Source organism: Melanotaenia boesemani, chromosome 17 (genome assembly GCF_017639745.1).
Source record: "Melanotaenia boesemani isolate fMelBoe1 chromosome 17, fMelBoe1.pri, whole genome shotgun sequence".
In the NCBI taxonomy this organism is placed as follows: domain Eukaryota; kingdom Metazoa; phylum Chordata; class Actinopteri; order Atheriniformes; family Melanotaeniidae; genus Melanotaenia; species Melanotaenia boesemani.
Genome location: NC_055698.1, coordinates 19,875,338 through 19,892,780, shown reverse-complemented (window position 1 = coordinate 19,892,780; position 17,443 = coordinate 19,875,338). Strand labels below are relative to the sequence as shown.

Sequence of the window (17,443 nt, the reverse complement as noted above, 5' to 3'; positions counted from 1 at the left end):
AACTTGTTCTTAAAATGAAAAGCAAATGCAGAGAAAGTCTGACATGCTTAAGTATTTAAAATGTATGTTAACTAGTGAACTTACAGCAGACACTTCAGCCGTCTTACCTCCAGATCCTCTCGTTTACTCTCCTCATTTCTCCCAGTTCGGCACCTCTCCTTCTCCACTGCCCACTGAAGATCTCTGCTTCTTTTCCTCTCCTCCATCAGCTGGTCATTCAGTACATCCACTTCTGCAGCTTTCTGCGATATCTCTACCCTGTTGACATGTTAAGAACATTTTAACAAGCTAAATCACTGCTAAACACCTCGTTCACCACGGAAGAAAATCAGACCGGTCTCAGTCTTTATTCCCTACTTCCACATGCAAATTCAAAGCTTGTTCTTGAGCTGAAGGTTCTGACTGGTTCATCATGCTTTCCAACACTGAACATGTTTCCTTTTTTCCCCAAACTTGCATGCATAATATCACTTTTATTGATTTTCTTTTCATAATTCAATTTTAGCTCTAAAAAAAGTGTTAAAAATTACATTTTTATAAAACAGAAATTTACGATGACTCAAATTCTTCTTTTCTGCATCTTCTTTCCTTCTTCTGTCGTCTGCTCCTTCATGCTAAATTGTACCAGTGGAACATGGTACAAATACATCTCTTCAAGACTAAATCACACTAGAGATCTTAGTTACATATAAGATAAGATAATGTTTGTTATAAATGATCATACTGATTTCAGCTTGTGGAGGAAAGATCATAACCACTGCCGTAGCAGTGGTTATCTCCGTGTATAATTGTATATTTTGTTGAGCCAGCTAACACAAAGACAGCTAGTTTTTGTTGAACGTTTCCCATAGTACATCCCCCTGGTCAGTCAAATCCATACATTTAGGCTTCATATCTAACCTGAGTGTGTCCAGCTCTTTGAGGTGTTTGTGTTGGGCCCTAAGTGTCGTCTCCAGCTCTAGTTTAGTTTGGGACAGTTCACCCTTCAGCTCCTCCACCAGCAGCCTGTTCGCCTCAGTTGTTCCATCAGCTCCTTCACCCGCCCTCTGCTCCTTCGTACTACATTCAGCAGCCAATAAGAGGCCAGGCTGGGAGACTAAACAATGAAAAACTGAATATTATTAATCTGCTGAGAACCTCAATCTAGTCAAAGCAAGCGACTAATGAAGGAGTACAAATACAAAATGTGGATATTTATGTTTAAAACAAAGGATTAAAGTGAATTTTTAACCTGGTTTAACTTGATGAAGTTGTTGTAGCTGACCACGGAGCTGATGAATCTCAGAGATAAGACTTGACCTGTCTGCAGTGAAGAGTGAACTCATGGCCTCTCTGTGCTGGGCGTCCTGAATCCGAACAATTAATGTGTTTGGTTATTGACTGTCATTAACCATCAAATGATGATAACAGAACGGAAAAAAAAAAAATCTGTCTAGTTAAGTAATTATTTATTAATCAGGCATTTCTGACCTGTTCAGCCAGCCGGCGCTCCAGCTGATTGAGGTGAATGATGGCATCGTTGGTGTCCAGCAGGTCCAGCTGGCTGTAGAGGGCATGCTTCAGCACACTCCTCTCCCTCACAAACACCTGCCGCACTGATTCCAGGAGCTCTGCACGCCAGTCTGCACCACCTGATGTCTACTCAAAGTTATAGAAACACACACACACAAAGCCATGAGAATAAATACAGAAGAGTTTCTTTTCACTTAGTTTCTAATAAAGCAAGTTTTTCCAAAATGAAGTGCATGACATCTGAGGAAGATCATTTCTTGTTGATTCTATGAACTCAAACTCTCATAATGTTTTGTGTTGAAGCTTCTTGTACCTGTGTTTGTCTGTGTGTCTGCATCTGGGTGATGAGGCCTTTTAAAGACTCTATAGTCGCTAGTAGGGCATCTCTCTCTTTCATCCAGCCCTCGACGTGGAACTGGCTGCCTGGCTCGCCTTCAGAAATTGGGAGCTCTGACAGATGAAGAACCTGCATGCCTTCCTGATGTACCTCACGAAGCAACGTCTAATGAGACAAGTACCACAAGGAAATACTGTTGTGATCATGTTTATTCTTTTTCTATTTTTAAATAACACATAGAAAACAAATGTGATGTTTTAGAAAGTAGCCAAACACAAAATGGCCTAACAGAAATTTCCCTGGTAGAATCTCTCACAACATACAATACAGTTATAGTAAAACCTTTCTTGCTTCATTCATGAGTCACAGATAAATGATAGCTTTACCTTAATCTGGTCAGGTAGCGGATCATCATTCTCTCTTCTGGCACCCTCTGGTGTTGTCCTGAACTCCTGTTGCAAGCTCGGGAGTTCACATCCAGTTCTCTGGCTGTAATCTGAGCTGCTGTCTGCACGACAACAAAATACCTTTCTTGAAGCAAACAATAAAACTACTGAACAGTACCTTATGAAACAAACTAAAAGCAGACTTAAGGATAAATGAGCTAACTGACTGAGTAATATACAACACTTGAGCAAATAAGGAGACTTGCTAAACACCCCTCAGGACAATGTTGCTTAAAAAAAATTACTTTTTTAAAATGGTTTCTTCAAGCAAAAGTCCAAAACATACAAATAAACCTGATAAAATACAAAATAATTAAGAGTGATTAAAGCTATAGCTTTAAATTTAGGGAATACACTTATTGGCTGTGTTTCAGTTTTGTGAATTACAGATGTATTTTGTCTTACCACTCATATAGCCGTCTTTAAACTGAGATGTACGATCTTGTCTTGAAGAGGGACCCTGAACAAGAAGAGATTAAACTTATTTTCTCTGTTTTCTTTATGGGGAAAATATCCCAAAAAATTAAATATCAAAGTATTTTTTAATTAAAATGCAAAACCTACAAGTAACCACCACAGCAATGCAAACGTATCAACTAAAAGAGATGCAGGTTTTCACAAGTGTTTTCTGGCAATGTCTACAAGCTCTTTCACACAAAACAGGTGTGAATAATTTACTGTGAACATAATATAAATACTAACATGTTCCTCTTTGTTTCCCAGCCTCACCTCGGCTGAGCGCAGTTTGTCGATGACAGCTTTCAGGGTTTTACATTCATCCTCCAGCGCCTGTGTGTCCCTACGGAGGTTCTCGCTCTCTGAAATGTGCCGAGCCTCCATATCAAGGATTTCTGCTGCGTGGAGCTCCTGCATCTGCACAATCTTCTCCTGGAAGTCTGTGATCACTTCTTCCATCTTCTCTTTGGCGGCAGACTTGCTGTCCGGACTGAGATCAGACATTTGGAGAGGTTCGGTTTGTGTGAACGAGTCTGTCACAGCTACATGTTGGTGCTCCAAGCTGCTGTTCGACCGAGGGCTGTGAGACTTGTTGGATGACTGGCTGGAAGGGGCAGAGTTTTTCCTGGAGAGGGATGGTTTATCTTTGGCACTGCTTCCCTTAGCCACCGGCTGTTTGCTTCCTTTCCTTTTGGGTTGTGTGGTGGAGGAGGAAAAGGTAGAGGAGGGAGGATGAGGAGATGGAGAGGGGGAGGGAGATGGAGAAGGAGGACCAGATTCTGCTGTCTTCATAACGGTTGTTCGTACCTCTTGGAGTTCTTCTTTAAGCTTTGAAATAGAGAGTTCACGAACGTGGAGTTCCTCAAGAAGTTTCTCATTGTGTTTCCTGTAGCTGTTGAGTTCCTCTTTGGTGGTATCCACATTCCTTTTCATCTCCTGAAGCTCCTCTTTGAGACTAGAAATAGAGACGTCACTAACTTGGAGGTCCTCTTGAAGTTTCTTGTTATGCTCCTGGTACCTTTTGAGTTCTTCTTTGGTGGAAGCTGCATTGCTTTTGACCTCGTTAAGCTCCTGGATGATCTCAGTCATGTCAGCTCTATCTTCTGCAGCTTTTACCTTGAAGATGATAGGACAAGATATCAAGTATTATACAAACTGTCAGGTATCATCAAAGAATATTTTCATTAAAAAAACATCTAAATACAAAGATAAACTTGTGAGTTGTGTCTCAATGACAAATAAGTTAAAGATTTCTAACTTACTTGGAAAAGTTCCCCTTTAAGCTGAGCAATGGTCATTTCTCGCTCCTAAAATAGAGTGTACGTAGTTAAAGTTCATTACAAGCACTGCAATTAGAAAAAACAGTTTTCTGGCAATGAGTTAAGTTAAACAAAGCCAATACAACTCTAACGCTATGCAAAGTATGAAGCTACTACCAGCAGCCAGTTAGCTTAGCCCCACAGGATGAACAGCAGGAGCAACAGTTACTTTAAAGTTAACAGGAATCAAACTACCATCAACCCACAAACATGGTGTTACTTTTACGTCATTAAACAGATTTCAGTTTGTATAACTGTAGATTTACAGTTTAAAAAGCTAAGACTTGAGAGCAGCAGCCCCTATTCCCTTTTAAAAGGTATATTGATAAAGTAAATGTGAAAACACCTTTTTGTTCATCTTAAGGCAAACAAAGGATAGTTATTTCCCTGTCTGCTTTAAGGCATTTTCAGCTACACAGCACCTGGATTAGGACACACTTTGACTGAGACGATATTACGAATCTTAATAGTCTGACCTGCAGCAGTTCCTGCAGTTTCTCCAAACTTTCTTTGCAGCTGTTCAGTTCTTCTTTGGTCATAGCTGCTTCATTCTGAGCCTCTATCAGTTCCTCTTCCAGCTCAGACATCTTTGTCTCTTCACCACCACTAGAAGACACCTAGAGCAACAAGAGCGAAGCATTAAATTTGACCTTCCGTGCTTATTGTTGAGAAAACTGTGAAGATCAAACTTAAATTTTTACCTTCTGAAGTTGGTCCTGGAGTCTCTCTATTGTTGTAGTTTTTTCCTTGAAATAGAAACATACGTTTGTCAGTGTTACTAAACACTAGAAACACTTATTGGAGTTATACACTAGCACAGACAACAACACATACTCTGAGTTCTTGTTCCAGTCTGCTGCAGCTCTCCTTGTAGCCACTGAGCTGCTCTTTGGTGGCTGCAGCCTCATCTCTGACCAGCTGCAACTCCAGATGAAGCTGAGACACGAGCGGCTGCTCATCGGACCCCTGATAAACAAGGTCAGAGTTACAATAGCTGCAAAGTTGAATTCTGTTTGTGGCTTTCAAAATGACCACTTTCTGTTGGATAATCAATATTATATTAAGATTTGCTATAAGCCCCACCTCTCCTGGGGTTAATCAAGCATTTTTCATTCATTCATAAACATTCCCCCGAGTGCTGGGAATGCTTTTTAGTACATATCTAATATAGATCTAGTGTTGACTTAAAATAACCCAATAACTGTGATTGGGCTGTGAACTACTGTGTTTCTTCATATTATCTGGCACATCATCACATCTACAGGATTTGTGGTTTTTTATGTATTTGTGCCAATGTTTTCTTTAGATGCTCATCTTCACAACTCCCTTCAGTTTGCTTGAGCTTCTTGAATCTGAAACTGATTTACTATCCTTCTCTTTTATGCCTAAGAGATCAAAACTGTCATTCAATTCTTCTGTAATCCCACTGATTTTCATTATTTACATTTAATTTGGTCTAATTTCAAAACCCAGTTTGTACATTTTGTGACAGCTGAGCACTAGATTTTAAAGTCTCTGCTATGTCCTATTTATACCTTCATCTTTACACAGACAAGTTTTAGAAAAAGCAGATAAATACTTTAATATGCAATTTTATCTCACCTAAGCAATGCATGTAAAATGTACACATAAAGCCCAAATATTGAACTAAAATTGTTACGTAACATACTTTCTATGTAGCATGTGTAAGGCAATATTTGGCTTTTTTTTTAAAAAAGTTTACAAATTTCACATAAACATCCTTTAGACAAAACATTTTAATTAGTCTTTTTACATCTTAAAAAGGCTTATAATCTGACTATCAGATGGCAGAGTGTACAAGAAAAACATGTATATTCTTGCCTAACTGCACCTGTTGGTAAACTTCTCTGTATGTTCTGTGGGAAGTGCTGAGGCTAGAAAAGAAATAGAAGCTTGTCCTGATTCAGAAGTAGCCAGTTACCAAGATGAAGTATAAAAAAGACATGTGGCTGATCCCTGTCCACAGCAGTTCTTCGTTATTTGAATCTGAGGCTGCTGAAATGGCATTGAGACAATGTGACCCAAATATATTCTAAACTTCCACTTTGTTTTTGTCTAAACAGATAATGACAGTGTAATAAAAGATATGTATGTGGAATTATTCTGTTAGCTGGTTAAAATGATGGAATATTATACTTATAAACTTATTGCTCAAACTCTTACCTCCACAGACGAAGATGTCCTTTGGTGTGTTCTGGTCTTCATCTGACTGAGTAGATCCATGAGCACAGCCAGCCTCCTCTCATACTCCAGCACCTCCTCCTCAGAGCTGGAGAGCAGCTGCTTCTGGAGCTCCTGGTCTTTCTGCATCCCACTGAGTCCGACCTCCAGATCCCGAAGCTTCTGTGTCAGATGAACAACTTTCCCAGTTGGTATTGGTTTTGTTTGGCCCATTCCGCTAAAATCCATCTGGGGTATTCCAAAGTCACTGAAGTCATGAACATGTGGCTCAGTGTGTCTTTGTGGCTCCTGCTTTGATCCCATAGACTGCTGCTGCTGGAAGGCCTCCAGTGTGGCCTGGCTGACCAGCGCTGCTGCCACACTCTCCCTCAGGTTTTCCTCCAGATTAGAGACTTTCTTTTGCAGATCATCTGCATAGCTTTGAGTTTGGTCCACAAGGAGCAGACAGCGGCTTATCTCAGAGTCCTTTTCTACAACCAAATCCTCAAGCTCCTGAATTCGAAGACCTAACTCCTCCACTCTGGATGCTGCACTCTGCTCTAGAGCATTTACTTGTGCCTGCAACACCACAAGGCCGGCAGTTTTCTCTCTGAGAGCTTCTTCCAGCTCTCCCTCTGAGCTGTCCAGTTTTTCCGTTTCAGCTAAGGCTTCTGCGCTCTCTTTCAAACGCAGGTAAGTCGCTAACAGCTTACTGTGCTCCGTTTTCAGTGCCTCAAGCTCTGTGGTGGCTCGGTTCATCCTCTGCTTCATTTCACTGTATTCGTCTTTACTTGGCCCCCACATGTCACTCACTTTAGTGTCCTCATCTTCCTCTGCAGCCTGCTTTTGCTCAATATTGGCAAGTTCTTGCTGAAGTTTCTCAATGACTGCATTCAGTTGGTCAAGTTCTTCTTCTTTATTTCTCTTTAAGCGCTCCTGTTCGCTTCGCAGGCACTCTGCTTGAGACTCCAGGTCTTTGATCAGCTCATCCCTTTCATCAAGTTCCTAAAAAAATATTAAAAGGCATTAATATTTCATAAAAAATATTATAATTGACGAGACCATGGATATTTCACCATCTCTTTAAACATCTGAGTCCATTTTGTACTTAAAAACCTGAGATTATGCAGGTTTTTTTTAATTATCTTTTGAAATTTGTGAACTCCTGCAAATTGTAATCACTTCAAAAGGACTCAGAGGTTTAATAGACCACCTCACACGAGTAAATGACCACCTCAAGCCAAAAGGTTATCTTGTGAATCCACTTACCAAGACAAAACAACCAAATATAACCCAACTACAAACAAAAAAAAGGGAACCGAGTGGAGTCAACTCAAAGGAAAGGGCAACCAGAGAACACACACACGGATGCACATCCACGGACCAATGCATATTCGAAACAGACTTTGGTTCTATTTCGTATATGCATGTAGCGTTACCTTGTTATCAGAGCCTGTGTCCATGTGTTGAAGCTTAGTGATCTGTTCATTAAGTAGTGCTATTTCCCTGTCCTTCTCCTCCATCACCTTTAAAAGTCAGAGATTATAATGTAATGGCTCTTAATGAGTACGTCAAACGTTCATCCACTGTCAGCTTTGTGCCAAACAACTGAAAATTCATTGATTGAGAACAAATGAGTTGTGCCAACAGCAGCAGCAAGCTTTAAAACATAAGGATGCAGAAATATTGGTCTTATTTGGAAAAGATTTATACATATATTCATTTAAAAAATGATTTTTTTTTTTTTTTGAGAATTAAAATTTTTATTGTAGCAATACTGTCAGGTAATGAAACCACTGAAACGTAGTTTATCTCACATAATATTTTTAATACATGTGGTTGGTGTCTCAGAAAAACTAACATAGGTTGTTTGTTTACCTGGAGCATACTGTCCCTTGTTTCCAAGTATTGCTGCTGGCTGCTTATCTCCTTCCTCTGGATCTCCAGCTGCATGTGAAGCTGCTGCACCTCCTCGCTTTTGTTCTCCAGCTCCTCTCTAAACTGCTCCAGCTGCTCCTCCAGGTTACAGATCTGTGGTCGCAAATGAAACAAAAGTGCAGGCTTTGTTTATCTAAACTAGAGGTTTGGAAAGACATGAATGCAAAATGCAATTTTTGAGGCTTGGTGAAAGCATTCAACTTTGAAAATTTATCATATATATATATATATATATATATATATATATATATATATATAAATAAATAATGGATATATATAGCCAAATGACAAATCTGTACGCCAGGTTTCAACATTCTACCCTCCAGTTTTACTGCATGGTAAAATGCTTGAATTTTACAGATAAAAATCCACTACTGCTACCTGCTACTCTTTGTCAAGAATAGCACAACATGGTACCAATACAGTTCTAAGCTTACATCAGCCCATAGAATTCAGTTTAAGATGAAACAATGAAGATAAATCTTTCAATGTTTAAGCTCAGGTCAGATCCAAACACAGGAACTAACAAACATATCAGACTATTATGTGAAGCTTGAATCCAGAAAGTTGTTTGTTCAGTCTGTGAAGGCTGTGAGTCTGTGGAAGGCGTCTGGCTCTCAGATTTGTTAAGTACAATATGTACAGATATGAGTCTGTAAGTCAAAGTTTAATTAAAACACAATTCTAAGACGAAGTCAAGATAAAAAAATGAACACAACGCACAAGACATTCTACTAATGTGATAATAACATACACAGTGGATGTAAATTGATGCCTATTTAACAGCTCTGATAATGAATATTCTAAACTGACATACAACTGAGCAGCCTGCTACCTCTTTCTCTTTCCGCTCCAGAGCTTCTCTCTCCGTTTGTAACTGAGCCTCCAGTGTGGAGTGTCTTGCTTCAGTGATGGATGCATGCTGTTTTTTTTGTTCAACCTGCGACAAACACGAAAGAAACTATTCAGCTCAGCAGTTATTAAAAGCATGCGCAGAAAAGCACAAAAGAAACACCTCTCGTAACAAAACTTCAAGGTTATCCATACTGTGTCTTGTATAATGTGACTAATGAATGATCAGTGCTTCTGTTTAGCTGATAAACTGCAAAAACTGAAGCATTTCATTCACTTTTCTTGTTCTTCATGACCATTAGTGAACACTGGGGGGCAATATAAACAGTTGCTAACATAACTCTGTGTCATCACAAAGAGCAGGCTGCCGGGGCGGCAGAGGAGAACCCACCCACACATTGTTCTCCCTCTATGTGCATCCCAGCACTCCTCCTATTCCTCTTCTAACTGTCACCTCATCTCCATGCTCCCTCTCTCTTTCTCTCACAGACACACAAACACACACACCCACCCAGTCATGCTCTGCAGCTATTGTTCTGACTGCTTTTTTCCTTTTGCCATCTCTACTTCTGTCCCCAGCACAACCTTCATCTCCCGCTTCCTTCTCTCCCCCTCCTAACCTTCTCCAGGGACTCAGCACTGGCCAGCAGGGCCTGCTCCAGCTCACGGATGCGGCTCTCCAGCTTGTCAATCTCTTCGTCGCGCTCTTTCAACTCACGATGCAGTTGCTCGGAGCTGAGCAGCAGCTCACTGCACCAGTCCGCCTTCTCCTTCAGCTGGGAGGTCAGCTGCTCCACCTGGTAGTGAGAAGAGGAATGAGGGGGGATCATTTAATGAGATCCACTCTCAGACACCGCTCGCTACAGCGTAGCTGGTACATGTGTAGCTAGCGGGGAGGTCAGCTGATCCACCTGAGAAAGGAGGGGGTCGGGTGTGAAAAGAGGTGCAGGGACTGAGGGAAGATACAGATTTGACTGAGGGTCACACAAAACACACAGCAGAACACATACCAGGAACAACTGACAGGATCCACCTGTGAGATGGAAGAAGACCAGCAGATCAATGAAGAGGAACCAGAAACACTAACAGCAGGGAGGGTTTATAAAGGTTGCACTTAAAACTAAGCTATACAGTATATCAAAGTATTTTAATTAAACAACATGAAATGTAGACATTAAACAAGCCTCCTGTTAGGCTAATAGGAGCAGTGGGAAAAACAATCACCTTTAAAGACTGACAAACATTTATGATGCACTTTATAAAGGACCACATGCTACAAAAAACAGGTTTCAACTAAATCAGATAAACTATGGCGAGGAAAGAAACCATATCTTTTTATAGCCATTCTGTCATTAATTATTGATATAGCTACAGCACAAATATGGCTCTCCATGACAGTATTTCACAGTATTAGTTATTTAGACTAGTTCAAGCTTTATTTTAATGGACATCCCCACGTGGTTTGTTTGTGGTTGTATTATTATTTACATTTTCTGGTTCAATTTCATGCTGAAAATTGAGGGAAAACGTACACTGCCTGGCCCAAAAAAAAAAAAAAAAGTCACCACCAAAAGAAAAAGGTCATGCTAATATTATTTCATTGGACTGCCTTTAGCTTTCATTACAGCACACATTCACTGTGGCGATGATTCGATAAGCTGCTCCACCTGATTTGTTTCCATCCAGTGTTGCATTAATTTTTCTTGTATTGATGATGGGAGAGTCCGACCACTGCGCAAAGCCTTCTCCAGCACATTCCAAAGCTCTGGACTCTGCGGTGCCAATCCATGTAAGAAAATTATGTCTCATGCTTCCTGAGCTACTCTGTCATAATTTGAGCCTGATGAATCCTGACACTGTCATCTTGGAATATGGCCATGCTAACAGGAAAGGAAAACAAAAATCCATTAATGGAATAACCTGCTCATCCAGTATATTCAGGTATCAGCTGATCTAATTCTTTTTCCACATAATGTTACTGAACTTAGACCTGATCGACTGCAGCAACCTCAGATCATAGCACTGCCCCCACAGGCTTGTTCAGTAGGCACTAGGCATGATGGCTGCATCACTTCATCTGCCTCTCTTCTTACCCTGATGCTCCCATCACTCTGGAACAGGGTAAATCTGGATTCTTCAGACCACATGACCTCCTTCTATTGCTCCAGAGTCCAATCTTTAAGCTCCCTAGCAAACTGAAGTTATTTTCTTCAGTTAGCCTCACTGATCAGTGGTTTTCTTATGGCTACACAGCAGTTCAGTCCCAACCCCTTGAGTTCTTTTCACATCATTCATGTGGAAATGTTCTTACTTTCAGCAATGAACATAGCCCTGAGTTCTACAGGTGTTTTTTTACCATCTGATTTCAAACGAGTGATCGCCAATCACGATCATTCAAGATGGTTTTCTGGCCGCACTTCTTCCTGGAAGACAATGGTTCTCCCCTATCCTTCCAGTTTTTAATAATGTCATTTCCATCCATCTATCCATTTTCTACACCGTTTCGTCCAATTCAGGGTGGTGGGGAAGTTGGAGCCAATCCCAGCAATTAGCAGGCGAGAGGCAGGGTACACCTGGACAGGCCACCAGTCTATCGCAGGGTCAACACAAAGACACAACCACTCACGCCTAGGGAGAATTTAAAGTGACCAATTAACCTAACATGCATGTCTTTGGACAGCGGGAGGAAGCCAAAGTACCCAGAGAGACCCCATGCATACACGGGGAGAACATGCACCACGGAAAGACCACTGTTCGAAGCTCGCTCCAGCCGATGCTCGAACCAGCGACCATCTTGCTGTGAGGCTGCAGTGCTTACCACCACACCACTGTGCAGCCATTGGACAGTTCTTAACCCAATTGGAGTAGTTTCTGCATATTTTCTCTGCTTGATGGCAATGATTTGACCCTTCTTACACAGACCAACATCTTTCCCATGACACGGGAGGCGTCTTTCCACATGGTTGTTTAAGAAATGAGAAGCTGCTCATTACATCAGTTGGGGTTAAATAACTTGTTGCCAGTTGAAAAGATAATTGCGCATGTGGTAATTATCCAATAGGAGATTTGTACCTATTTTTTTTCTTTTTAAGCCAGGCAGTGTAGTTTATGAACTGTAAATATGGGATTCAGTTACTCCATGAAAGGCTTCCTGGTTGTTAAATGAATTACACGTTTTATTACCTTTAGTTAATCATTTTAATAGGCTAACTTACATAATATTGACTGCTGAGCTCAACAGTAAAATTGTTAAATTTTATTTTTGGATGATGAACTAACAGAAAGGGGTGGCTTTTTAACATACAGCAGGTATAAACCAAGGAAAGGAAGGTAAAAAGAGGGGAAGAGCAACAGAGAGGCTTCTAATTTCTACAGGGAAGGCAGGATTACTAAATGCTCTCAGGGGGAGACTTTCAGTTCTGCATAAAGCTAGAAGCAATACCTTAGAGGTTACTCCATCCACCTGCAATAGCCATGGGAGAAAGAAGGCAGAGGCACAACGGATCACAGGATGGAGAGTTCAAGGGTGGGATGAAAGCAGAGGAAGAAAAAGCACTTAGCGATAAAAATACTTAAAGACTCTAGAAATTACAAACATGGTGGAACATTAAAGTACAAACTAGAAGCTTCAAACATGACAAAGCCAGAAAACTAAAAGTCAACTACAGCACCAGTCAAAGCTGCTAGCATACATTTAACCAACTTAAATTGGTTGCTTTGTTCATTGCAGATAATTTAGTTTACAAACTATAAGTCAGCAGCAAAATGAGAAACATCAGCAACTATCTATGAAGGATTAAGAGAGGCAGGAAAATGCAGTGAGGGACAGAATAGAAAAAAAAAGGTTTCTTTTTACATTACTGCACATATAGGACAGTTACCTGAATGTAGCATTTTAATGTCTTTATTAGAAATAATGTAATAATTATTTACAGCCAAATTAGAAAGTAATGTACAATAATCTAATGTATTGGTTTGTTGACATAATCAACACCTAAACTAAGCTGAACTTCCTTGACAACAGCAATGACCTAAATTACAATTCTCCTTGCTCAGATTAAGCCGAAGGCCAGACGATGACGGAAAATGACAAGAAAAGACAAATATCCTTCAGAGGTCAAACAGAAGCAGAAGATATAAAAGCAGTAAGGAGAAATCTGACATCTGTTAATGGTGTAATGAATGAATATGAAAGATGCCCGAAAACAAACATTTTGCTGTTCTGTTGTTTTATCACTACCTAATAAATCATCATTATCCCTAAATAAACTGGATACATTAAAGTTTTATCAATAATTCATAGCAGGACCAAATTTCTGAAATTATTTATAACTGAATATTATAACAATAAAGCACAAATCCTGTCTGGCACGTCATGTTCTTCAGTGCTCTGACACAACTGTGAAAGCAGCCAAAATGACAATCTTCACCATTTGGGGGCAAAAGAACAAGCAATCAGTACAGAACTGACTTTTAAAAACCATAAAAAATTAGTATGACAATCGCTGGAAGACTGGAAAACATGTAATAATGAGGTATTTATTGTACTAATGAGTATGCTTTCATCTATAACAGTTTCTAATAAAATATCTCTAGTTTCCACAATATAGTTGCTCAGTTTACTTGTCTGCCGCTTGGTGCTGTGCGAGCAGTGTTAAGAGTATATGTTGATCTGAGGTCTGCTTTTTTTAAAAATTATTATTAATGGAAACAGCTGTCTGTTTAAACTAAAACAAAGGCTGATGAGAGCAAGGAGACTAACTAGTAAAGCTAAAATATCCAGTAAGGCTAGAAATAATCTGAAACATGTCACAATTCATCTCATATTTTATGTAGTTGTTGTCTGAAGTCAGCTCGTCAACAGCTGATGATGCCTTTTAAAACATCATGTAGCTGAGCATGCATGTCAGAAAAACCCATTAAAAGTTTGGCATTTGTGCAAAAACCTCAACGCTTCAATAGATTAACAACTAAAAGAAAAAAATCACCATCTCCGAGTTTTGCTTTCGATAACTGCGAAAATGAAATCAACTGTCTCACAACTTACAAAGTCAGACTTCCTCTTTTATTCACCTGTGTGATTAACTACGCAGTATCATTTTCTGGGCAGCACAGGTAATTCTACCACTTCCATTGTTCTGCTGTGTGACTCTGAAACCTGCACTGCAACCATAACAGCGTAACAATCAGAAAAACCGGATTATTTCTCACAACCTGGACTCAGACAGAGCAGGCGGCTTTCTCCTGTTACCTCTCGGTTTCTTTGCTCAGAGCCGATCTGAAGCTTCTGTGGACTCCTCAGCTGCTGCTCCAGTTTCTGGATCTCCTGCTGGAAGAAGTCCCTCTCATGTTCTCTGTCCACAGCTTGCTCCTGGACACCAAAACAAAAGGAGGGCTGATAAATAGAGAGTCGATAAAGGAGTTCATCAGCAAAATACTGAATATCTAACATTAAACAAATTTGGATTTTCGGAAATGCCTTTTTGAATCTTCTTGATTAAAGAAAGTAAAATCTTCTAGAGGAAATAAAGTTTAATATAAAATCATTTTAAAGGTCAGAGGCTCTGATAGAATTGAATTTTGTGTAAATACGTTGCTGTTTGATTATCTATGATGCTAAATACTGCGCTGTCACATGTGTTTACCTCGATGAAAATAATTTACAATAATGTAAATGTGCAACAGGAAGGACATTCCACTTCCTTTTTACTCATATGCATTTAATCATATAATCATTGTGTATTACCGTAACTAAGGCTGTCAAAAATAATGCATTAACGGCGGTAACTAATTTTATATAATTGATTGCGTTAATATTTTTGACACAATTAATGCATGCGCTTGACAAGCCCAATATATCCATCATTTCTCTGTTAATGACGATGAAACATGGAGGTGTTTGAGCCGGTTAGCTTTTTGTATGAACTCCAGAATAAAAAAGAACATTGCATGGGCATTGCGCCCGTGGATGATGACGGTGTTTTAACACCCACCCATGTTCATGACAAGCGTCAGTGATCAGTTGATCAGCTTTTCTGTCGGTAGTACTGTCTTTCTTGTTGCTTTATATATATATATATATATATATATATATATATATACACACACACAATTGTTTAGTTTGGGTGATGCCACTGTAGGACTTTTATCACTGCTGCACAAACACTTACACTTCAATGATAAAGCCAAAATTTGTTTTATCCAGATCATCAGTTTTATCAGTTTCTTCATCAGTATTGACCGTTAAATTTCAGTCGTCCATGTAGACGGTTGGTGAGATGATGGATGAATTCCACATTATTATCAAGAACATGGTAGAGATGATGCAGAACAACATATAGAAGTACATTACATGCTGCATTTACTGACCTTTGGACATCTGATGTTTACCCAAGTAAAGGTCAGTTAGCATTAAATAATTATAAGAATCGGCTGGCTCTTTCTGTTGATTTAATACAGTAAAAATATACAACAATTCAGGCATAGTCAAGATTGGTTAATCATGATTAATTAATTTGTAAGCTGTGATTAATCTGACTAAAATTTTTAATCATTTGACTTCCCAAGCATTAACATAATTTCAAATATAAATATTCTGCTTTAGATGACCTGAAAATGAAATTACTAGAACATGCATGTTAACAAGTAAGCCAACTCCATATCATGGCGTAACCAACTTCGGCAGCACACAATAGAAAGAATCTGCCTTCAGTCCACTTTAAAACAATAAAATACAGACTCAGGGCCGAGTGGCCTAGTTATATAATGATGGGAACACACCTCGTTATACTATCAGCCAAACATGGGCAGAGGTCCTGCCAACATGTCATCAAAACATTTAAATGGGTTTAGACAGTCAAGTCTCAGCCCAAACCTGTTTATAGCACTACCTTCATATATTCTGCCTTAAATTTTATTCCTGTTTTGAGCATTCCAGTTTTAATTAATGGTGAGGGATTTCTTTGTTGTTACTGTTTTTTTTGGGGGGGGGGTCAGCTAATAAAATCACCTTCTGTCTCACAAAAACAGGCTACATTTAAAAAAGAAGAAGAAATAAAAAAGAAACTGCCCAAGCAAGATGGTTTGAAAAATAATTATTTTGATTAGTTTGATTTGTGTCATTCTGCTGCAGCTCAGACCATTACTGATTGGGAGCATAATTTCCTTTATAATTACTACTCAGATTACTTTATTATATTACTACATTATTATATTATTAGATCATTTTCTAATTTTTTTTTATTTTTTTATTACGACCTTATGTCGTAATGTTGGAAATACTTTGCACTGAGGAAAAAAGATGATTAAATCTGCATTAGAAAAAGGTTGGTCAAATGTTAACATGTGCTGTTTGTTCTATAGAAAGAAGTGAAGGCGAGATTTAGTTTTAGTTGTAAATATTGATCATGTGTCAGTAATATTAGCTTTAAGGGTCAATATGCTTGTTTATTGTTGCCGAGCAACTGCTCTACTTGGTCCTCGGAGATTAAAAACATCTAAACTGTACCTCATGAAAATTTAATATGATGTGACATGAAAGCTGTTTGAGAGGCATAACGTTGTGAATTCCTCACATTGCCAGATATTATTGGCCAAAATCAGGACCAAGTGAGATTTCTCTGCCACATTTTGGAGACTGAGGAGGGTTTAATCAGGGTTAAGGCTCAAACTTGTGTAGCCTGCCATTAGAAATATATTAATCTGTAAAATTTAAAAAAAACAGTCCAATATGGTCGAGGAGACACCTTCAACTTTGTTTTCTCTCACTTAGTCCACAGAAATAGTCGGTTCATTATACAAAAAGCCAAAATAAAGCAACAAAAAAGATTTCTAATAGGACTATAAGGTTTCTTTAACTTTCTTAGTCACTTACATCAAGAAACTTTCTGTTTTTCTCCAGCTGTTTTTCCAGGGCTTGAACCTGCTGTCGGAGGTCTCCACTTTCTGTTGTCTGAGCATGCTCCAGCTCAATCACCTTATTGACCTGCTCCTCCAGCTCTGCCTCCAGCAGCTTAATCTGCTTCAAGAGGTCAGTGTTCTCTTTCTCTGCCTGCCGTTGGACATCCACCTTCTCCTTCATCAGCTTCTCTGTCTCCTCCAGCAGGTCTACATGACATGACAGAGAAAGGAGGGAATGTCAGGTGACAATGCCCGCTAACTAAAGGTGGCTAATTTTAGTTAGTGAGTGCTGGGTTGATTCTGGTAATGAGAACAAGATGCTGAGATAGGATTGAAGGGTCTGAAGTCTTGCACCATGTGATCAGATTTAATGCAGCTTTTGCTTTTTGCCATAATGATCATACATATTATGAAATGCAATCATTTCACATCAGCACAAATCTATTTTTACTTGCAAATCTTGCAAATGAACATAAGTCACTTATCCAAGACTTTTAAAAATT

The 17,443-nt window shown here is 39.3% G+C and overlaps 1 protein-coding gene across 6 annotated transcripts in view; it reads right to left on the bottom strand.

The window, feature by feature from the left end:
• Positions 1–17,443, bottom strand: part of akap9 (A kinase (PRKA) anchor protein 9) — a 69,346-nt gene that overhangs the window by 5,639 nt on the left and 46,264 nt on the right. For 3 of the 6 annotated variants that reach the window (XM_041967050.1, XM_041967053.1, XM_041967051.1), the window contains 19 exons: positions 16,915–17,147; positions 14,293–14,412; positions 9,662–9,838; positions 9,025–9,129; positions 8,130–8,282; positions 7,691–7,777; positions 6,255–7,256; positions 4,905–5,036; positions 4,772–4,816; positions 4,547–4,687; positions 4,014–4,058; positions 2,998–3,867; positions 2,701–2,755; positions 2,236–2,357; positions 1,826–2,014; positions 1,471–1,638; positions 1,232–1,346; positions 901–1,096; positions 108–258 (listed from right to left, as the gene is read on the bottom strand). In XM_041967050.1, the coding sequence (XP_041822984.1) occupies positions 108–258; positions 901–1,096; positions 1,232–1,346; positions 1,471–1,638; positions 1,826–2,014; positions 2,236–2,357; positions 2,701–2,755; positions 2,998–3,867; positions 4,014–4,058; positions 4,547–4,687; positions 4,772–4,816; positions 4,905–5,036; positions 6,255–7,256; positions 7,691–7,777; positions 8,130–8,282; positions 9,025–9,129; positions 9,662–9,838; positions 14,293–14,412; positions 16,915–17,147 (4,106 nt within the window). The remainder of the gene's footprint in view (positions 1–107; positions 259–900; positions 1,097–1,231; positions 1,347–1,470; positions 1,639–1,825; positions 2,015–2,235; positions 2,358–2,700; positions 2,756–2,997; positions 3,868–4,013; positions 4,059–4,546; positions 4,688–4,771; positions 4,817–4,904; positions 5,037–6,254; positions 7,257–7,690; positions 7,778–8,129; positions 8,283–9,024; positions 9,130–9,661; positions 9,839–14,292; positions 14,413–16,914; positions 17,148–17,443) is intronic. The other 3 variants (XM_041967052.1, XM_041967055.1, XM_041967054.1) reach the window with 2 other exon arrangements.